Source organism: Falco cherrug, chromosome 7 (assembly GCF_023634085.1).
Source record: "Falco cherrug isolate bFalChe1 chromosome 7, bFalChe1.pri, whole genome shotgun sequence".
In the NCBI taxonomy this organism is placed as follows: domain Eukaryota; kingdom Metazoa; phylum Chordata; class Aves; order Falconiformes; family Falconidae; genus Falco; species Falco cherrug.
In genome coordinates, this window is record NC_073703.1 from 53,167,168 (window position 1) to 53,190,707 (window position 23,540).

General features: G+C 43.2%; 1 protein-coding gene across 28 annotated transcripts in view; it reads right to left on the reverse strand.

The window, feature by feature from the left end:
- Window positions 1-552: 552 nt before the first annotated feature.
- TMEM229B (transmembrane protein 229B) overlaps window positions 553-23,540 on the reverse strand; it is a 38,207-nt gene continuing 15,219 nt past the window's right edge. For 11 of the 28 annotated variants that reach the window (XM_027808038.2, XM_055715802.1, XM_055715807.1 and 8 more), the window contains 2 exons: window positions 10,189-10,325; window positions 553-4,700 (listed from right to left, as the gene is read on the reverse strand). In XM_027808038.2, coding sequence (XP_027663839.1) covers window positions 4,170-4,700; window positions 10,189-10,254 — 597 coding nt within the window. In that variant the 5' untranslated portion in view covers window positions 10,255-10,325 and the 3' untranslated portion in view covers window positions 553-4,169. The other 17 variants (XM_055715819.1, XM_027808045.2, XM_027808046.2 and 14 more) reach the window with 11 other exon arrangements.

A 23,540-nucleotide genomic window follows, 5' to 3' on the forward strand; every position in this document is an offset into this window, starting at 1 on the left:
CCAGTCGTTAGGTGCCAAAGCAGCTAGGCAAGGGGATGCACAATGGGAACAGTTTCTGGTTTAGTAGGGGCTGCACCAGAAGAAAGATTTCCTTCTGCAACAGGGGATGGATCACAGAGGGATCTGGTAGCTGCTGATGTGCAGGGAGGAAGGGGAAGAGAGTAATCGCCTTCTCAGGTGGTTCAGTGGCAGTTTGCAGGCAGAAGAACTGAAACAAAGAACTCAGGTCGCAAGCCTCCCCCTTGAATACAGAGCATATTGCATGTATGCAGGGCCCAGGATAAACTAAAATAGAAAAACATTTGGTTTCAGTTCACGTCTTAGTGGTGGCTCAAGTTTTATTCATAGTACAGAAAGAGCAAAGGGCAGAAGTTCTCATGAATGAAGACATCCCCTTTCTTTCTGTGCAGGTTTCAGAAAACCAGCCAGCAGCAAAGCAACGCTATTGAACTCAGGACTTCAGTCACCTGCTTCCTAATTCTCAAAGCAGTTAAAGCCCTGCAGTCTTCTTTTACCTTTTACAGTCACAGGACTAGTCAAACAAAACCTTGATTGGATTATTCTGCTTTAATTACAAAATGCACTCAGACCAAAGGTGCAATAGTACCTGATACATATATACACATTTGTCTTTAATTATAACACCAAAGACCAAAATGCAGTCTGGTCCTGCTGTAAATCAATCATTTCCCTCTGGCAAGATCTTTGGAGTATGGACAGACATCACAGTAATGTTTGAACTGCTTCTTGTGCGCAAGACAGACTATTTTATCATGTACTTTTGAGATCCTTTAGGGTGGACGATACAAGAGACAAGCAAGAGAAGGGAGGCAAAACTGGAAACCTGGGTTAATTGGAGTCCATATCCCACCACCCCCTGGAAAAGAAAAGCAGCAACGGGCCACTCTCTCCTTGCTGCAGTTAGGACAAGGTAGATAAATCACAAGGGTTTCTTTATTGCTGGTGAACTCAAAACAGGCAACTTTAATCTACTGAGGAAGATACACATACAAACACATGTTAGGCCTTGTGCGTTGGTTTTTTGTTTTTGTTTTTTTTTCTTAATGTAAATGTCTCTACAACTTCAGTCCGGCTCCCAAGCTCTCACTGAGCTGCCACTGAGACCCTGGTAATGCGCTCCGGGCACTTCTGTAAGATGTTGTAAGAAGCATCACATGTATTAAAAGGGAAATTTTGCAGAAAAAACAAAGCTCTGACTGCAGCCATGTTGCTCAGAAAGGAGAAGTCTGGCTTATCCTGCTGCATTAGGTACATGGTACTATGTATAATTAATTTAATTAATTTTAGAATTTGCTGGGTCCCTTTCTGTTTCTGGTGTGCAAGCTGCAAGTAAAGTGCACTTCTGGGTGTAAATTATCACTCTATGAGGATGCAATAGCTGGGTAGTACATATTGGGCATCAGTGGAAAGCAGACTACAACAGCTGTTACAATGGCACAGGCAATAAAAATGATGGAATAACATACTAGATGCTGCTGGGAAACCCCTCCGTAGTCTGAGCACCTAAATATTACATCACTGAGCAAAGCCAGTAGCATTTAGTGGGGATCTTCTAAAGCCAAGACACATGACTTACCATGCACCAGATTAGCTCTGTAGACAGTCACTGCTCCTCCTCCCCCAGTCCCACCTGTAGCTGGGAGTAACCAAACCATGTTGCTAACTCCTTTTAACCTTTTTGAAGAGTTTTGCAACAGTTAAGGAGAAAACAGGGATCCTAAGGATGTTTCTGTGAAGCTGAGTGTTTCAGATGGTGCAGGGCTGGTGCAGGAGGCAGCATGACACCACACTCAAGCTATGCTGTGAGAGGACAACCCAGCTTTAGACACTGTGTTTAGTGACCCTGACAACCAGGGCCAAAACGGAAGATCCCAGCTCTCACCTGCACCTTGCAATTCTTGTTCTGGTCCAGCAGAGCTCATCTACATTATCCCACATACAAACCTCATCTCTTTATTTCCCCGTGTACAGTGTCAGGTGACTATTTTGCCTGGGTCTACACACCATCAAGGCTGATAAACTACATACCGTTGCTCCGATTTCATAATCCTAACATCACAGCAAGAAAAAAATATCTGTTCAGTGTTTGTTCTCTTTTAATTTAATGAACTGTAAAAAGGGAACTCTAAAAACCCACCTAAGTATTCTGGGTGCTTCAGGAGACATTGCATACCCCATGGCGGATTTTATTAACTCCTTGCTGCCTGCTTCTGCGTGTCCATTGCCAGCAACAGATGCTATGTGAGAAGGGGGAGGGGAGGAACAAAATAATTGCACCACGTGATACAAAAAGGGATTAACACTGCCTTCATAAGAGCAGAACCAACAAACGATTCCCCTCACAAGGCCAGAACTGCTTTTCCCTTCAGGAACGGGTGCCCCAGGGCAAGGAGCAGGTTCACATCTAAGCCCTCCCTACCAGAAACACAGGACCCAACACAGAAATAGCCTGGCCATCTCAGTACAACGGCAGAATCCTACAACACGTTTGCATTTCTAGCCAAATTGATCCCTGGGTGCAGCCCTGTTGACCATGGTGGAAGAACACCTAAAATTCATCTGGCCCTGCAAGGCAACTACAGCAAACCTTCCCCATAAACCAGTTAGGAGTGAGATACATCTGACAGCTGGAAGCTCCATGTTTGTTGCTAACTTCAAAAGCCAAGACTTGCCAGAGGGACTGTGAACCTGTGGCTGTCACTATCGAGCATCTTCCCTGCACTACAGCTTTCCCTGAACTCCTCAAATGTCCCAGATAGGTTAAATTTCAAGTTGTCCCCTGTGCAAGTAGCTCTACAATGGAGCCACAGCACTCCCTCCTGCTCCACCTCTCTACTGCTCACACCCTAACTCAAAGTCTTGCTCAGGCAGAGCATGAAGAAGTGCTCTTCAGAGAGGCTTTTTTTTACTTTTGTGTTTGGTTTCCTTTAAATAATGTATCAGGCAGCATGGCATATCTCTTGCTGCCGCTGCTTCCAATTATTGTCGTGACAGTATGATTGTTTTAAAGCAAAGTATTTAAAGCAGAATTTGGGAAGAAAAAGCAAATTGTCTTGATACACTGAGCAGAACACTGGGCAGCACTGAGCCCAGACCTGCCAGTGCTGAAGGAAGGTGAGAGTCAATGCCAGAGGACCAAATCCTGGATAACGTTAGCCATGTGAAGGTTTTGACCTTCAAATACATTGGGTTGCAGCCAGACTAAGTCATCGGCATCACCAGAAACAGAGGAATCCCTGGGAAGGCAGGCAGAAAATGCTTCTGGCCTGTACAGTCTCTACAAGGTTTGACCAGCTGAGATGGGAGCTGAAATCTGCAGCAGACCCTCAGGTAAGGTCTACTTTGTGGGGACAGAGGAAATGGGAAGACTTACACTATTTCTTGTGCCTTTTGCCAAGATTCAGATTGCACAGATTATGGTAAAATTCACTTGGCAAAAAAGGCCTTTATTTAACAAAAAAAGAAAAAAAAAAGAAAAAGAAAAAATTTCTAGTGAGTATCGGACTCAGATTTCAAAAAGTACAAGATCTGTATAAATTCAGCAAGATGTCCAGCACCACATTATTTTGTGGTGCAACAAAGAACCTGGGGAGAGGCCAATGGGACCTCACGAGGGGAACACCATCTACCTCCCCAGCAGACTGCCAGTCTTAGGTTCTTCTCAACAGCAGATGGATTTTTCCTTGTTCCTGCAGCATCTCAGGTCCCACGGGAGGTATTGGTTGCAAGCAAGCACCTGAATATTGCCTAATGGAATAAGCCAATCACTAACTTAGCAGGCGTGTCCATGCCCATCCAGTAATTAGGTTTTTTTCTTTTTGGATGCATTTCCACCGTAGCATTTCTTTTTCTTCTTTTTCCACATAAAAGTGTAAGCAAAAGGACTGCTTTCATCTGTAATAAGTTAAAATCAGAAATGACCTAACTAACAAGTAACTGATACTGGTCCTTGGAGCCCAAAGAGTAAAATCCATAGAAAATCTATTGGTTCCATTTTTTCTGGTATATCCCATGCACACCCCCTTTAGAAAAATGGGGTTTATGAATCTTATCATACAGCAAGGAGCAGTACCTCAGAGCCAGAGCTGACAGTCTGTGGTAGAGGTCTGGGCTCTCTCACATTGCTAAGGGTTGTTCTGAGTCACTGCTCAATCAGTCTTCACGTGGCCGTTGGCCAAGGCAACAGGGACAGTGGGGGCCCCCGGCTCGGCAGTCTCATCAAATCGCAAGCGCAGGGTGTTTCTGATCACCAGCTGTTCCATGATGAAAGAAGCACAAAACCACGGGATGGCATACTCCAGGGTGATCAGGCCCATGAAGTCAAAATCAAACTGGGAATAGTCCCACGGGCAGGCATTGAACTGGCGTAGGATGAGGCCAGTGGTGAACTCCCAGAGGTATGTCCAAAGTGTGTAAATGAAGCAGCGCACTAAAATGTTACACTTGTCTTTGAGATATAGATACATCTTCTCCACAATGAGGATGGAGGTGCCATAGATAAAGAGCGCCCACACACTGGTAACCCCTGGGAACTTCCAGTTAAAGTTGACCACAAACTCCCAGGCAGCTGTGAACATCACCTCGCAGAAATAGCCATGAATGGCGTAGAGGTACCATCGGGAGAAAGCAGTCAGAGGTTCTGCCGCAGCCATTCTTCTGCGCACACCCCAGCAGGAGCTCTGAAATGAAGAAGGGGGTGGGGGGAGAGAGAGAGAGAAGAATCATCGAGGGTGTTACAAGTCCTTATCCCCCAGATGACAACACACACAAACTCGTAACATCCACAAAGGGCAAATCTGAGAAAGAAGCGACTTGTAAATCGTCTCATTTTTACTACAGCAAATTTTAAGTCCTGGGTAAAGGCAGCACCTAACTGGGCTCCAGGTCTCATAATGGGCCTGGACAACGCGTACTGCTCTGCCTGAGAAGTATGGCGCAGCTGGAATTGCACTGTGAGAAGGCAGGCACTGACAGGTCCAAGGGCTTTACCAGAGGTGATGCTGCTGAAGAACTTACCAGTAGCAAGTCAGTAGAAAAATACAGTCATCTCAAGGAGCACACATTGCCTTTTTGCTCTTTTCAAGGAGCAACACTATCCACTACTTTTCTGATTCTAATACAGAATAGATTAGACGAACACAGCCCTGGAAATCTGGGCCCTTCCAGCTACAATCTCTATACCCAACGTATTTACTGTAGTGAAAAACTGAGCTTTGATGGGAGGTACAGAAAGAGAACCGGAGGAGAAAATTTCAGAGATTCTACACTTACAGATACCACACCTTGCACCCATTATTCAGCTGAACTGTTATTTCTTCTGTTAAAGAACCCATGTGTTGTACAGCTAGGATTTGGAAATACCTGATACCAAGTCAAAAAGTACAAGAAAGGAATTGAAATCCGTTCAGGTTTGGCTTCAGGACAGCAAAACACAAAGGAGGAGAAGAGAAAGGAACAGCTGATCAGAGAGAGGTGGTTGGTCATGACAAATAGGAAATGAGAACAAACTTGTAATCGTCTCTACAGGAAGAAACTTGAAAAGGTTTGAAAGGGCACAATTTGCTTATCACTGAACTGTTTCAGCACAATTAGTTTCTACACTTTTCACAGAGATTTACAAGGTCTGAAGCATTGCTCTGCCACACTGGAGTCACTGGCCCAAGCTGATTTTAAGCAGTTTTACTGAAACCTTACAGATTCACATCACAGGGTGAATTTGACCTCTTTTCGTTCTTAGAAACTTACTTTCAAGTTAGGTTTCTCTCAGCTCTTCATCAGGCACTAACTTCTTTGCTCTGCACTTGTCAGTTCATCCACAAGATGTTAGGAAAGGACCACACTAACCTTATGTGCAGTAATTCCAATGCCACCTGGAAAGAGTGTTCCTGCCCTGTAAACATGGTACCTCTCTAAACAAATTATTAACATGCAGAATGACTGAAATTCAGATAGGAGATTAAAGAGAAATGTTTTAAGGAAAAAGGAACTATAATAATGAATATAAAGTGTTGGAAGAAGGGTTCGACAGAGTCAAGAAGACGCTCAATATGAGTTATGCATCTTGCTCAACTTTATTAGTTTCTAACACTACTTATACAGAACCGATACACATGCATATTCGTAAAGCAGAAATATAATTGGTTAGTAGTCTCTAAACGCGCGCGGTTCTCACACCCCTAATTATCATGACTAAAACAACCATTCTATCCATGTAGCTAATTGTGTCGCTGTGCTTCAGCCTTGTAGTTTGTTACTCCCTATTTTCCCATACCGGTCCCTATCTTTCTTGGCCCTGCACCTGCTGTCCCAGCAGCTGTAGCTTGTTACAGCCACGGCCTGTTGGCACAACATAATTACTTGGTCTCAGGATGCAAGAATAGCTCAAGGCTACCTTTCTTGTTATCTTCAGCACAGCAACTTCAGTACAATTCTGATTACAGGCCTGTTCTAATACCAGGCCTGGATTGTGCAGATCTTCAGAGATTCTAAGGCCATGCTTCTGCAGCCATTCTTCTACAATAAAGGAGACAGGCAGAATATTCACAAAGGAATATTGAAAGTGGAAAGGACAGAGCTGCATCAATGACTTGTTCACTCCTCTCTTAAACGGACACCCAAACAACCAAAGTCTTGGCAGTTCATATGATGTGGGTGCTTGAACCTATTTCCTAATGGCACAATACATGTGGCGCAGGACACTGAACTACCATCAGATGCTACAGATCTGGGTCAACAGCACACTGTGCGCTTGTTGGTGAAAGACTAGAGTCACCAGGAATTCCTTCATGTCTCCTAATAGTTCAGTCCCAAGAGACCCTCACGACAGCAGTGGAGGTCGCACACGAGAAATATGCATGGGGTATATCCCCACACAGTCCACAAGAAGCTGATGTGTAAGGGCACCATACATACAATTTCTCTCTGAGGACAATCTGTCAATGTCACTTGATCAGTTTGCCAGTACAGTTGATAAGCTTAGGAGTTTGAATCCTTGTATCATTCCTCCATTCTCACATAGTTTCAAGAATAAATCAATAGTCAGAGGTACAGGAGTAAGGGAAACCAGTAGGAAGGAAATGGCCTGTAGGTATTTTTTATCAGAGTGGGGATATAAGGCTGCAGCAGGAAGGGAGAAGTTTTTTTATATCTGATGAGACAGACATCGAAAGATGCAGAGGCCTTAGGAGTCATAGCTATTGCTAGATAAGGCACTGAGGAAATACGGAATGTCATTCTCCAGGGAAGAAAATTATTGTAAATTTTTTACTAAGCTGCCAAGGGGTTGTATGGTTTTCCACTCTTTCAATAAGCCCTTCTAAGCTTTTCAACTTGTGGTCCTTACTCCTTGCACTTCCCCCTACAGCTTTACAAGAAAAGTATTTGAACTGTTAGCTGGGAGCATCCACAGCATGCAGTACTATCTGTAAGGTTTTCCTCGTAATTTCAAAAATCTCTTCACAAAGTTGGATCAAACGCACAGAAGATTCTTCCTTCTCAGTCCCTCCCTTCTTATTCCAAGGATCCCTGACCAGTTATTTCTATTACCTTACACCTGCCCACCAAAGCCAAAGACTCAAGAAACATATCCAACAAGCCACATCCTGTTCTACCCCATGCCGTTTCCTCTGTGCAATGAAGATTTATCTTTCCTGGTTCTATATCACATACTTCATAATTAGCTATTTATTCTCTATTTCTTTTTTGCACTTTGCAAAATGCTTGGTCACTACACTAGAAGTCTAATAACCAAATCTGGACCAGGTCTGGGACATCCACAATACAAGTTATCCCATTGCAAAGACCACTGTTGACTTGTTTTGAAGCCTCAGCCTTTCACTACAACTGCAAGGAGACAGGCATCAAGGTGCTGACATTGTCTCAGTATTTGCCTTCTACTGCCACATGTCCAGTCAGCCCAACCTCGATGGGAACTTACTTCCTTCTTATGATGTGCTTGAAAGAGTCCTCACAGGCTGCCTGCTGATTAAGAACATCCCAAGACAGGGCAGACGCTGAACTAGGTTAGCCCAAACATAAACTGGTTCCACTGTGCTAGGCACTACACAAATCCATAAATCACAGCTCCTCCTGTAAAACATTTAATTCAAAATAAAACAAAAAGTAAGACATAGAAGAGAATGGAGGATACCCAGGGAGACTACAACAAGCTACAGCATATCATTGCACAAGTTGGGGACTGTACAATGTAATGGTTACAAGTCACTTGAGCATTTAAAAAACAATTAAAACGGCAGCTGTTCCCAAGCACTTATTTCCCAGCCATACCAAACTGGCTGGTGCCTGGTAGGCAATACAGCACAAGAAGGTCTCAAGAGGGACATGAAGAAGAAAAGTGTTGGTTTATTGGGCTGCAATTCATGATAAAAGGATCCAGCTGAAAAGCAGTTGCAGGACATTAGTGGGAAAAGCATCCAAACAGAAGGCCAAGCCTGGATTCAGTAAGAGATGCAGATTTGTGAAAAGCCTCGAGCAGATAATTGAACTTAGTGATGCAAGACTTTTTATGGAGTGACAGTAATAAAGACCAAAAAGCTCTGAACATTATGATAGCTATTGAGTCTCCTGAGGAAAACAAATTATATTTATCACTAAGGTACTTACAGTGGGATGCGCAGCGGTTTCCTGAAAACCAGAAACACAGCTGCCACCTACACAGTTGTCTCAGCAGAGAGCAAACAAGTCACAGAGACTGCACATGGACGGCCATGCTCATACCGAGGCTGCTCACTGCATTGTTTTGTGGAAAACAGGAAGCTGCTAAATTCAAAGCTATGAAAATGTTTTCCATCATCAGTAAATTATATTTCAAGCAGCTAAAGCAGAATTAGTTCCTCTAATACAACATTATTAGGAAGCCTGAGCTAAGCCAGCACAGAAATTTTCCCTCTTTCTCCAGCAGGACCTTCCTTTCTAGCTTGCCGACAGAAGGAACAAGGCCAGTCTGTGGAAGTCACACATGAGCCTCAGAGGAACACACAGTCCTTTCCCCAACTGCCCTGCTTGTGTGGATAATGCTGCTGGCAACGCAAGGGCCAAGAGCCCCTCCACCTACAGCGAAGCAGCACAGGCGTAACAGGGGGCAGCATCTGAAGGGCTGAGTTCCCAACAGAAACCTGGTTCAGAGAATCAGGGCAGGACTTAGGGGCTGCAAGAACATACTGTAACAACACAAAAATTATACTTTTTAATTTTAGCGTATCAACCCTGAAATGGATATTAATCATCCCCTAGGCTGAGGTAAGATACAGATGAACCTGATGCACCAGGTCAAGTAAAGAGAAAGGACATAAATCCCAGACTGCCCGGCTCCACGTGTGAGACCCTTCTGTGCAAGAGAAGCACTTCCATACTCACATTCCATTTTGCAGGTGATGCAGCCAAAGCAGGCAAGAGGCAAGTGATCAGAAAATTGGCTGATGTTAGATCAAGTAATAATGGCAAATTTGTCATACACAACCACTGCAGCGGAGACATCAGTGCATGTCATATTTATGCCCGATTAAGTTCTTGAGCACTGCCTGGTTCATTTTTTTCAAAGCTATCCTTTGCAGTGGCTTTCTGCCCATTTCCCCGCTATAACTGTGCTTCAAAAAGTCTCTCACAGATCGTCTGTTCCCTTTAATCCAGCAGAATTATTTAGACTCACAGCCTCTGGATGGATACAATGAGACCTGTCCTGGTTTTGGCTAGGATAGAGTTAATTTTCTTCTTAGTAGCTGGTACAATGCTGTGTTTTGGATTTAGTATGAAAATAATGTTGATACCACACTGATGGTTTTGTTGTTGTGAAGTAGTGCTTACACTAAATCAAAGACTTTTCAAGTTTCCCATGCTCTAGCAGAGAGCAGGTGCGCAAGAAGCTGGGAGGGAGCAGAGCCAGGACAGCTGATGTGGACTAGCAAAAGGGATATTCCACACCATAGAACATCACACTCAGTATATAAGCTGGGGAAGTGGGCTGGGCTCTTCAGATCACTGCTCAGGGACTGGCTGAGCAATGGTCAGCAAGCGGTGAGCAATTGCATTGCGCAACACTTGGGGTTTTTCCCTTAGGCTTTATTCTTATCTCTTTCCCCCTCCTTTTCATTACAATTATTATTTTATTTTGATTATTAAGTTGTTCTTTTCTCAGCCCACAAGTTTTACCTTTTTCCCAAGTCTCCTTCCCATCCCACAGGGAGGTGGCAGTTGGAGGTGAACAAGCAGCTGCATGGTACTTAGTTGCCAGCTGGGGTTAAACCACAACAGACCTCATCAAGATACTCTGAATTAACTCTGAAGTGCTAATAAAAGAAAAACACAAACAAAAAAATCTCCATGATGCAATTCTCCTGCTTAGCAATAGCCTGAGGCTATAAATTCTGTCAGCTACTTCACTCACTGCAGGCAAGCTTCACTGCAGAAAGTTCCTTACTCTTAGTGCCAGGTTGTTTCTATCAGTTAAAAAAATCAAGGCACGGTGTTATTTTCCAAACTCATATTTGAAGTATTTACCAATATTTAGTTTTATAACATGCATGTTCATATTTCTAAGAAACGCCTTAGATCTATAACCCTATGGTACGTGTCATAATTGCTTTTTAATTTGAAAGAGTAACCACAGACAAAGGAGGACAGAGGCATACACAGCAGGGTACCTCAGTCCTTCCAAACGACAGGACCGCAAGCAGCAGCCAGCTCTGAAGTAGATGGCACCGGCCACGTCCTGACTGTAAGGTCTACTGCTTATATTCTCCTTCCTCAGACTCTTCTTACCTAAACGTAAAATTGACTGTTCTTCATGACTTTTTAAATTACTTTCATTTGCACATCACTGTAGCTACTGCATTCTTCCTCAAGACTGGGAGAATCAAGACATGTATCTGCTTTTCTGCTTCAACAAAGAGTAGAACAGATACAAGGACTCCGATGAAAATTGATATGCATTTTTGGGCAACACCTTTTTAAATGTAATTCCTCCTCTCTTATTTTGCATTTTCCCTATAAGTAAACATCAAATGAGCATGCCTTTGCAACCACGGACAACATTCAGTGAATGTGCTGCAAATCCAGCTTCAACACTTTCATATAAATCTCACACAAACCATTAGGAGTAAAGATTTACAGAACATTGGCGCTGGATTTGGCTCCAAGACATTAGTTCATCAGTGTTTAAAGATTTATGTGGTAAAGTCTTAGTGGTACTTATGTGCTGAAGTCATAACTCTGAGGAGATATTCATCCTTCAGGTAACTGAGAGCCTCAATTAACTGTGGCTCAGAAAATAGAATTTTGACTGTACTGAAGTGTGGAATAGTTCCAGAAGATCGATTAATCAAGCCCTGGAATGAAGCTAAAAGCGTGCCACAGACAGATGTCCCCAAATACAGACTTGATGTCCAGCTCTTAGTGCTTTCAGGATGGATCTGGAGCCCTGGGATTCTGGTCAGTTCTGAATGTATTAATCATCTGGTTTTGCTGCTTCTCTGTCTGGACTCTTCCTCCATCAGGATGCACATTGTCTCCCCTCCTCTGAGTTTTACCCACACTGCCATATATTGTGAGTAAAAGCACAGCCCATTTCCAATCTGCATTTTCCCCCTCATTTTCATCTCTATCTCCTTTCCCCTAGGAGGCACATCATTTCCCTGCCACTCCTTGTTCCCTTGCCGGGCTTACTATGTACCTGCTGGCAGCCTCTCACCCCTGCCTATCTTTCCAACCTGTTCCAAAGAGAACTGGGATACAGTAAAAAAGAATGACGACAAAAGGAGATTAAGTGAATCCAATTACTGGACTAAGCCAAAGGGATGGAGAAGTGTAGTTCTTACTGGTAATGCCTGCGTGTAGGCTGCCCAGAAGGCACAACGGGAAGGAGAAAGGTAGGGTCTTCTTGGGAGACAGTGTATAGGAGGGGCTTTTCAGAGAACAAAGAGAAAAATATGAAGACATTGTTTGTTAGTTTAAGGAATAGTTTTCTGACTCATGTGGCCTCATGAATGGCAGAAGTGCAGAAAGCTGACACTTCCCAGGCCCTGCCTCACACACAGCATCGTGTTACTCAAACACACCTTAGCCCACAGTGACCACTCCAACCTGGGAGCAAATTAAGGCAGCAGGTCTTTGCTTACAGTGACAAAAAGGGATGTTTCCTGTGTTCCCGACAGAAGTTAAGACCCCTCAAGAGCCAAGCAAGCAGCAAACTTGCAAGACAAATCTGTGAAAAGTGACTGAGTCCAAACTCAGCATCTAGAAGTACCAGATCTCCCCAGCATCTCTTTCAGGTAAGGTCATGTTCTTCTCCAAGCCTGTTGCTAGAATTCTCCTTTGCCTTACCTGCTGCCTTCCCCTGTATGGGAAAGCTGCCCTGAGTCCCCAGCATTTGCTGATACTACAGCTCTCAAACAAACAAGCATCCAGCAAGGGCCCAAGTGCCCCTGAAGCAGCCCCAGCACAAAGCAGAAGCCACAAACCCGCCATAGAAGCGGGCAGAACTTCCACTAACACTGCAGAGGAGGGGGCCCACACTAAATATGGAAGGTCTGCTCCAAAGGAGATGGCATGTCCAGGAGGAACACAACCTGCCCCAAGAACCTGTATCAGCCATCCTCCAGTTTTGGGTGCTCAGTTGCTGGATTCACCATTATCTTAACCTGGACAGTAAGCCCAGGCTGACTTCACTCTCTGCAGTGAGAGCAGAATTGAGTTCCTACAACCCATTTTTCAAAACTTGCCACAAATTTACGGCCTATGACTTCAGGCCTAGGTTTGAGCACATTTGAGTACCATGGCAATCAAAACTCATGACTGTTTTTGAAAGCTTGAGTTTAACGTGTTGTATTAGCTGACTGAAGGAAATCTGACATTCAAAGAACATAATGCACACCATGGCTTACCAGGAAAAAGCAACCCAGAACAGAGTGATGAATGCAGAGAGAGAATTTATCCTGAGAACATGCTAAGAGTTTACAAGATTTTGCCCTAGCCAATATCCTTTTTCCACTTGTCACTAGAGAGCCAACAGATGTAAAGAAAAGACAACATTAAGGTCAAGACATTAGTATCAGCCATCTTACATGGTTTCTTAAAGCTGTTTGGAAATTCGCTTTCTTTTTTGAAAAGTTTTTTCTTCTTAACAAATGCCCTCATCTTCTTTCCAAAGCAAAGTGAAAAGCAAATACATCAGTCCACTCCAACACTACAATAATAAATCAATTTGGACAACTTACAGAGGTCAGTAACAGTAACAAATAAGCATGCTTAGCCCCAGGTCTTCCTAACAATCTGCAGAAACAAGCCAGAATCAGCATGCGATGGAGGAAAGCCAAGTTGGGGAGGGGAGAAAAAAAATCCAAACATATTTCACATTGAAAATGAAGTTTGGCAGAGAAAAATATTATGATCAAGGCAATGAAGTACGAGTATCTAAAATCCTAGCCTGCTAATACCACGACACAATCCAAGTCACTTAAACTGTGAAGAACAGCAGCATGTGTAAAAAATCCGAAAAAATTAGAACAGTTGACAGATCCAAGGCAGTCTCTCCTAGTTTACTGCAGGTAGAGCTCAAATCAGCATTCCAGAAAGTTAGCAGTTTCTTTTACTGGAAATTCTTGCTGCATATACAGAACTGTAAAGAACTATTTCCCTCTCCTTGTATTCCCTTCACCAGTGCCCAAGACTTTATGAACTCCTAACATTCAAGTGACAGTAGGTAACTAGATAGTGTAAACACCTGCAGCTAGCAACTACAGTCACTTCTTGTAGGAGGGACTGCTGCAGGCCATAAAGAAACCGAGCATCTTGGTCTAAACTGAGTTAGGTCTAAGCCCTGCAAGCAGAGGGAAGTGCATAAAGACAGGTGAAACAGCAGGGAGCATACTTTTAAGTACCTTCAGAAACACAGCCTGAGACTGTCATACAAACTTTTCTTCTTTTTTCCCCCTTTTGGAAATTTCTTGATGTCAATTCTACAGAAAATAATTTTTCCTCCTCAATATATATATTTTCCTTGCTAACATTAAACTACTGCTGAGATGTAAAAGAACCAAGCCTTCCAAGCACTATGTGCTATTCACCGAGCTGTGAGTCCTCAAGTTTCCTCCTAACATCCCTGGTGGAGAAAACTTGAGCAGTCTCAGATTGCTAAATTATTCTTTTTCACCAAAGGAATCCTTGTGGAGCCTCCAAGATGGTGGCTACCTCATCTTCTTAATTTCAGGTTCACACAGGTCCTCAGAGAGGTAGAAACATCCTGGAAAGGAAGGGTAGAAGAGGATAAATCTCAGAATCCTACTGACCACAGCACCATGTCTGACAAGATCCTCAAGCAGGCAGCTATGCCTACAGCTGGCAAAGGCAGCTCCTCTGAACCGTTTCCCAGAGTTTCACCCACTAGTGCCCACCAATTAGTGTACCGTGGGGATTAATCATGCCATCAACGAGTCGCAAAGTACATACCCACCAGTGGAAATATATTGTATGGGCAAATAAGCTAGTGGCGAGTTTCCAACTCTCTTGTTCAGGTTTATTTCAATTCAGAAAGAACAAGCAACAGCCTATAAGCGCATCGCTCAGGTAAACGTGTCTTCATAGATCAGTCAAATTTCTCTGTCCTGAGTAACAAGTCAACAAAAATCTAGGTTTTAGGGCCTAGTTCCTACACAGAGGACATACCCCTCCACTGTGCTGGGTACTTCATTGCTATTTACATCTTTGCAAGAGAAGGCTTACATTTTTAGCACTGATATTTCCCCATGGTATCAGGAAACTTAGCATTCAGGTTACAACTACAAACACGCCATCATCATGTTTTATGCACGCCTGCCATTTTTCTCTTTTGTAAACCTGAAGCATCAGTTCCACTGTAAACGTCTAATGTTTAGCAGTTTATGACTCCCCTTCAAGTCAGACTCATTCATCTGACTATGTACTGTGTGTCCCAAGAAGGCAGCACCAGAGTTTTCCCGCAGGGGAATGTGGCAAACTCTCACCCTTCTGAAAGGTGGTAAGCTGAACACTCACTGTCGCAGCACTCTCCAAACTAGACAGCTGCAACGAGGTCTTTTACCATCATATACCAACATACTCTTCATACCAGCCCCTCTGCTACCTTCTCCTCGTCTCGCCTCAGCCAGGACCCGCTCACCCTCTGTCTTCTTTCTGTTTCTTCCTCCTCTCTCTTCCTTGGCTGCCCAAGCCCTTACCAGAACCAGCCACAGCTGCACCTTATCTACATCAGCCAACCCGCCCCTGAAGCCAGCCCACAGCTGTATGTTATCAATGATAACTAACCCAGCTTCATTCCTCTACAATTCTCCCCTTTTCCTTTGTTTTTTCTTTTTAACATTTCATATCTCACGTTTTTACCAATCATCACAAACTTTTTACAAATAAACTTTTCATACAGTCCTCTATAATTCCTCTACAACTCACAAGCTCTTTTAAAGCAAAAACTCAACATTTGTGCCCCCCGCAGAACTGGTATTTGCCAGGCTATTTCTGCCTGCCATTCAAGGAAGCCTCTTATCTCTTCAGAGGTGAATTTCTTAACTCAGCATTGGTCCATAAGCTTTTACTGCTTCGTCCTAACAGCTCCCTCCTTTTCCAATCAGTCAGCTTATGAAGGTACAGTCCTAGGGGTGTTCCCCAGCGCCCTTCTTCCAACTGAAACGTGCTCCAGCTCATGAGACAGGGAGCTGGGTCATAAGGATGCCCCGCATCTCTGACTACAGCTGATGTCACCTTGGTTCTTCTCCAATTCTTTCTGAGCTTCTTACTGCCTCTCTCCCAAATCACAGGACTGGACTGTTCTCTCACACTCTAATTTGGACTGGACCACAGATATCTGCTTTAATGAAGGCAAATCAACGCACTACACCTATGTGCTTTTTAATTCTATCTACAGACATATAGATATATAAAGATGCACAGGCATGTTTATATGTTGTCCTTACCGATTTGCTTATTTGCCTTTTCTTCCCCTCTACTTGAAGGTGATGGATTTATTTATTTTTCCTATAATTGCTTCTTCTGACTGTGTTCATTTTTATGCTGAGGTGACCTTTTACAGATGCTACTGGATTCAGGACTCCTACCTGCAGCCTGCCAATCATTTATCACAGCTCCACAGAGCATGCTCAGTTGCAGCCCCTCTGAAAGTAAAGACATTTAATGTTATGTTTATACCCTTCTTCCACATTTCCTTTTGTGACTGCAGTCCAAATGACCATGTTCTATTGAACAGTCTTCCCAGTAAAACCAACAAACAGATTCACTGCTCCAATACAGGAAAGTCTTTTTCAAAACTTGCCTATATTTATTAGTCAACATAAATGTAAGATTTCAGGTTCCTTAAGGCAGAAAAGTCTATACGTATGTGCACATCTATATGTATGATGCTTCAGATGCTTCTGAGTGTCTCGAGTCCAGGGATTCATCTTTCACAGCACAGGGTAGCCCAGATCCTGAAATAAAACATGACCATGGCTTCAGACTGCTTTGCAGATATAGCAGTTTATGACTATGGTACATGCCAAGACCCTACTCACATTCATCCCTTTTTCAGATCTAATCTAGACATCCAGCGTCTGAAAAATTCTTCTAAACCATCTCTTGAGAATAGCAGCTAACATGCATCTGCTTCAGGACTTGTGGAAATTAACTGCATCATGTTAATACCACCTACTTGCTAAACACCTGAAAAAGCAATTAAGCTTCCACCTTTGAAAAGAAAATCCTTAAGAACTGATAACTCTAATCCTAAACCCAGCAAGGCAGTAAAAATACTACTCACCTCTTCACTCCTATCAGCTGTCAATCCACACAGAGGACACATTCCACTCAGCTGCAGAAAGATGGCACAGTCGCAAAAGGTCAATGCACAGCGATAAATGGAGGCTTGAATTTCAGTCCACACACACAGCTGCTGCAGTAGAAGGCAGAGCAATATTCCTGCTTGGTTCCTAAAATTACTACTGTATTTGTGTTCGTTTCTCTAGGACCCAGTGAGTCAAAGCACAGGAAGAGAAGAAAAGCTGTTAAGAATTAAGTTGGAGAAAGCCTTGCAAAGACCCTTGCCTTATGAACAGAAGATGGATCTAAAAGAAGTAGGACGGAAAGACCCTGGAGTACTTGCAGAATAGAAGGAAACAAGGAAGAATGCACAAGTAAAATTTTAAGTGTATTAGTAGCTGAAGCCTTGTAGGGGGCAGATGTCATGGAACTAAACTCATCACTGTTTCATAATCATTTAAATTAATCTAAGCAGATAACAGTAAAGATCCATAGATTTCCACAGCTACTACAGTGACTAAATAAAATTTGCATACACATTCCATCCTCCTGGCTACCAACCACAAGTTAACAGAATCTTTCAAACCAGCGTGGCTGGGAACCTTAATGGGGCTGGAAAACGGCCTGGAAAAGTGCAGCTATTTTCCTCTCATTGTTGAGCTGCTGAGCACTCAGGTACGAACAAGACATCTAAAGTCAGAAGAGATGGGGAACACACATAAAGCAAACAGGGCAACAGACAAAAAATTTGTGAAAGTTATATCTAAGCAGTTTAGCCGTATCTTCTGGTGTTTCTCAGTGTTTGTAGAATCAGTGCAGCTGGAACAAAGAATCAGTTTTGCTCAGTGAAAAAGTTAACCTGTCAGTACAGATCCATGCTTGGCGTAGGAGAGACATGGTTTTTTGTGAGTCTTGCTTGGAAGCTGAGTCACTGAAATAAGGAAGAATGGGGAGAATAAGAGGAAGATGGTGGGATATGGACCAAAAGACTGCTCTGGGATGAAAAATTATCTTCAGAGCACCGGGAGAGAAAAGTTAAGATTATGACTCTTGACTGCACATACTGTCAGACAGCTGACAAAACCCCAACAATAAAAGATGCCAAGTTAAGTCAAGACTGCCTCTCCACCAATCTCTTGTCTCAGATGACTCTGCTTAGGAGCCTACATTAGTAACAGCTTCTTTTGGTATAAGACACCATTTTATTTTTACTAGAAGTAAATTCTACTTTGCTCTGCAGGCAGGGGTTCACTGTGCTTCTGTAGTTTGGCACTGCCTTCTTTCCAAAGCCAAGCAGCTGCTGCATGCAGAAAGAAGAGAAAATGAATGAATATAGCCAGACCATCTGCACTCACCTGCTTTGCCCTTACAAAAAAGGGAAGACAACTATTTTAAAACCTGTCTTCATTAACATGGCACTGTGGTGGGGCATGGCTATCATTCGACTAGCACCCCAACAGAATGATCAGCAGCAGAAACAGCCTCTTGCGTATCATCTCTGGCAGTCTCAGCCCTGGGCTAGCGGAACACATCACCAGCTGAAGGATCCAAATGCATCTGTCTGTCCCAAATAGTACACTATAGATGAAAAAGAACATCCTACCTTTTCAAAGTAGAATTTTAAGACAACTAAATTATTGCATCTTTTGTTGTGTCACCATAAGACATATATTACCTTAATACTACTATCAGAAGACGTGGCCGGGCGTCAGTAAATGAAGGTACCATAGGTCTGTACAAACACACACGGAAAGACAGCCTGTACCTCAAAGAATGTGTCATACCATGTCATCTTTCTTATTCGCTGCTGCCTCAGAATATTTAGAAACCATAATCCTATTTATTCTGTTTTTCAGGCTTCAAAAACAAAATGTTCCAAAACGTACATAGCTCTTATTTTTTCTCAGATATATTTAATTCCCGATGACTGACAAAACCTCCTCATAATCCAATACAGGCACTAATTGGCCCAGATCCTTGGCCGTCTCAGAAGAGAGACCAGACATCAGTTAGACTCTGGGTTCTTTTACTTGCCTCTGGAAACTGCTCCTGCCAGAACAGATAGCTCATGTTGATGCACAACACAGAAAGTTCATGTTCTCACTGTCAGAGCTTCTCTTTCATTTACAAGAGCACAGATGTCCCTCTGGACAGTCCAGACAGTACCTTTCACGAGCTCTGAATTCCCCTTACAAAAGTGTTTGTGATAGTCATACAGGGGTCTCAGGAACATGTGGGGACACAAGTGCAAAGGAGGAAGAGTTAGTGGCCCAGTGGCTCTGTCCACCTGGGGCTGTGATGTGCGCAATCTTTCCCCACTGCTGGGCTCCACAAGTGAAATGTTCATGCCAGGAAGAATTACCTACTGTAGACAAGATTGTGTTTTCAGTAACTTTGGTCAGATCAGAGACAGAAACCTGATCCTCAACTTCAGACAGCTTCAAGCCCAAAGATGGCCTGAGTATCTGAAACTAATGCTCCCCTCCTCTATGCTCCACAGCATCAGTTGACCCAGAAAAACCTATTACCTCTCCTTAGACAACCATATTGCACTTGCTCTTTGAAGAGAAGGGGATACTGAGCTGAACATACTTCACTGGGTTCCCAGAAGAGGCTTATTTTTGAAGTCTCATGGCAGCCTAGTGGCCAAATCCTATGAAATGCAGAACACTCTCCGCTGAAACACTCAAAGAGATGCTATCTACCCAGCTATATGCTACAGAGCCATTTACACCAGTAAGGAACATGTAAGAGGAAGTGGTAAGAGCATGACTTCCCATCCGTGAACTTCAGTTCGTTCTTAACACCTCCTGTAATATGTTTCTCTTTCTCTACAAGTACCAAGCCTCCACTAATTTCTGTCAACACGTGAGAGGAAGCTTATCGCACTCAGCAGCTGGTCAGAAGGCTCAGTTTCCCCATGGGGCCTGGCAAGCACAACCAGAAAAGAAAACGACCATGGCTGTGCCACCCCCTGCCAAGCCTGCCATCCCAGACTCTCATGCAGCAGTACAGGCCTTTTAACGGAAAGGCAATTCAAGTGGCTTCTTTCCACTGAACTGTAACCTAAGGCCTTACCCAGCCTTGTTGTTTTGTATTTAGACAGAATGGCCTTGGCCAGGGGTGACAAGAGTGTCCTGCCCCATTAATGACCGGCCACAGAGCTCTCACACAAGGCCACACTATTTTCTGCCAGGGACTTTCTGCTCAGCTCTTCATTTGTGGCGCTGTTAACTCCTGGCTTATGTTTTCAGCTTTTATTTTGCTATCTCCTGAAGATAAAAGTGTAAAGATCTACTCTAAACAACTGGTTGTTATTTTAGAATGCACAGTTGTTAGTTAAGCAGTGAGAAGCTGATCCCTCCTTTGTGCAGGCACTGAGCAATCACTGACTGAAACGCACCTCTGACAGCAACGTGTTCTTTGAGATTCAGCCTCTGGTAATCTGCTTTACACTATTACGGCAACATGATACCATTCATTACAGACAAATAATCATAACAAATTGATTATTTTCATGACACAGTTTTACTAGCTTTTGAATTTCATATAAACATTTTGCATATGCAGAGGCCCAAAGCCATTCATGAATTGCAGGCACTTAACAAAGGTACCTTTGTTATAAGCTTTGTCTCTGCAGGCTCCCATTTGTAGTTACTAGAGCCTGTGAAGGCAGCTGGAGATGGACACATCCTGGAGACAAAAAGTGGCATCTGAGCATTCCTGATGCTACCGTTCCCATATGTTTCCAGTATCTACTTAAGAGCTGCGTAAAGCATGTGCAACACCAATCTATCCACTTCAGTGAAATACCTGAGGTTACATAGGGTATTTCAGGTCTTCTCAAACAAGATTTTTTTTTCTTTATCTTGTTTTCCTTCTGGGCAACAATACATACTCTGCCTCTGGGCAAAGAGCCAGGTGAACAAAGATGCCAGCTCTCATCTGTGTGCTGGGAACTGTCTCATGATAAGACTAGAAAATAATTCCTCAGTTTTAAGTAAAATGGTTTGATACTGCTTATGCTGGCCACCAAAAAAACCAAACTCAACCCGCTCCAAAAACCCCAAACCCTCAATTCTTTTTAAACCATCTTTAAAATCTGCTCAACAAACATCAACGAGCATCAGGTGACCCATAGCAAATGGAACCAGAGAGGCACCATATGTTATCTTGTCCCTGCTTATGTAAAATGCTTAAGAGCTGTCATTTTCATGCCTGAATCATGCCTCTAGTATTGACGGTCCTGGAGGCACACATTCTGGTCAGCTTATCCATTCCTTTCTAGAGGTACACAAACCCGCAGCACACAAAGACTTTTATGACATTCACTAGGTATTAAGCAATATACTTTTGGTAGGATGAGTAAGAATTTAAGGTTTTATCTCCCACTTTGAGTAAAACCACCTAAATATGCTCCCACTATATAACTAATCTTGATACATGCAACAACAAACCCATCACATTACACATATGCTAAACAGCACTATTTCCTTTACTTTGCACAACTGTTCATAGTAATGCCAAGGCATTCAAAATAGATACCTTGGCATTTTGGAAGTCTGCTCTTTGTGCATAGGCTTGTACTAGCTTAGAAGCTATATGTACACTGCAGCTAACCAACTTGTTTCACTGTATCTTCATTGTCTTCTCAGTGTTCCCGCAGCTGTAAAGATATGCAAAGTTAACTTAAATGCTACATATGCAAAGTTAACTTTTAAATGACTGTGCCTCAGCCAAGGCCATTATGCCTGTGGAGCATAAATACAAGTTGTTCTAGCAGTGCACATCTGTTCCTGAAAAGAACTGGAGGATCACTTTTGCTATCTCATGCTGATAATAGTTTTCTTGGGTATTTCTTATGCCTAAGTCACTCTTCAGAGTCACCTGCACTTAGGTACTTTGACAGCACAGTACAACGTATTAAGTTTTGCACTGCATCCACAACATTGACAGACCTTCCTCCTTTCTCCAACTGGGCCTATGATGATCAGTATATAAGTGTAAGGAGCATCTTGTGATGCCTGCAAGTGGCCCCCATTCAGCAATCTTCCTTTACCATCTTCCCTGGTAGAGCTACGGTGTGTAAAGTATTCCAAGAGTCTGGCTCAGGAATTGGACTGGACATCAGAGTATGCTGCCAAAAACTGAAGCTCTTCTGCAGAGCTGCATGAAGGCTCAGCACTCAAAGCGGGAGATGCTGTAGATCCACCCCAACATTTCTCATCCTGGGAGTACTGAAACTAAAATATCATCTAGAATACAGTAGCGCTCTCAGAGCGGTTCTAAAAGGCATTGAGATTCCTACCACAAAGGGTGAAAAAAGGAGAGAAGCAGGTAGCAGCCAGCACTCAGATGGAGAAGCAAAAGGAACTTCCTAAGTCAGTGCCCAGGTGGACACATGGATGGGGTTGGTGGGCAGCTGTGCTGCCTCATGAAACAATATGCAAACCGACGCAAGTCTTGTAGTGAACTACCACGGCCCTAAAAAGGCACAAGGGGCCAAATAATGCACCGCACCTACACAGGGCTGTCAAAACCTCTCTTTATCATGAGGTTTGCCATGACCTTGAATGAGTCACTCCACCTCCTCTGGCTGCCATCTGGCTAATTAGACTAAGCTATCTGGTGTGACAACTGCATTTAACTATAGATTAGTTTGGCAGGTAGGACAATTGGTTACTAATACTGCCAAAATGCATCAAGCAAAACTGGAATACAGAGAACTGTAGCCAGTCACTTGCAGAAGCATTGAATTCACACGGAGTCAAAAAGGTGGCTCTCAGCACTAGTCTCATTTGCTCAGTCATCTGTGTCACATGGATTCCCAAGTTTGCCAAAGCATTTCTTTCCGGGAGACTGAAGGTGCATCTCGAAGCCAGATACAAGCATTTGTATTTAACAGCATATTCAGTAAGCTTCTCTGTACAGCACTTAAAAGTGAGTAATTAAAGGAAATATTACTGCGGTAGAGCTTCTCATTAGCAACCTAATTAGCCTTCTGAAAATAATTAACATTCCTTTCTATAAAAGGAACAGATGACCCATTACATCCATTAGACAAGCAAAACAAATGCCAAAGGTAAGGGAGATTTGTTCAGGGAGACAGCAAGAGAAGCATCCAGCAGCAGTACGAGTAAAAACAATGATCAGGCATCAGTGCCCGTGACTCATGAAGACTGGACTATGCAGGTAGGTGTGCAGGACTGGTATACACCTAATGTATGATGTGTGCATCCAGCATTCACATGGAGCATTTTCCTTTCCCTGCCTCTATGACCCACTGATAATCCATCAGCTGCGATGCTGAAAAATTCCACACGCCACCTTACTTTCAAAGGCAGATTTAAAAGGCTCCTAAATTCAGCTATTCACAGTCACAAACAGCTCTCTCCATAGGCAAAAGTTTCCTGAAAGTCATATGTTTTGACTATTAAAACACTCTCAAAATGCCCATTAAAATAAGCCACACTTTAATGTTACATGCAGACCATTTCTGTGGCCCACAGAAACAACTGAGGTGATGGTTACAAACAGCAAGAAGTACACCATGCTTCCCATGGTGGTGCTCTGATCAGCTAGCATGGCCGGAAAGAGTTAGGCATACGTTTCTTGATCAGTGCGTGTTTGAAATCAGTGTGGGTGAGCACAGAGTCACAGGCATCAGTGTTGTGGGATGTGTGTGTATGTATGGATGAGAGAAAGCAAAGGATACAGGTCAACAT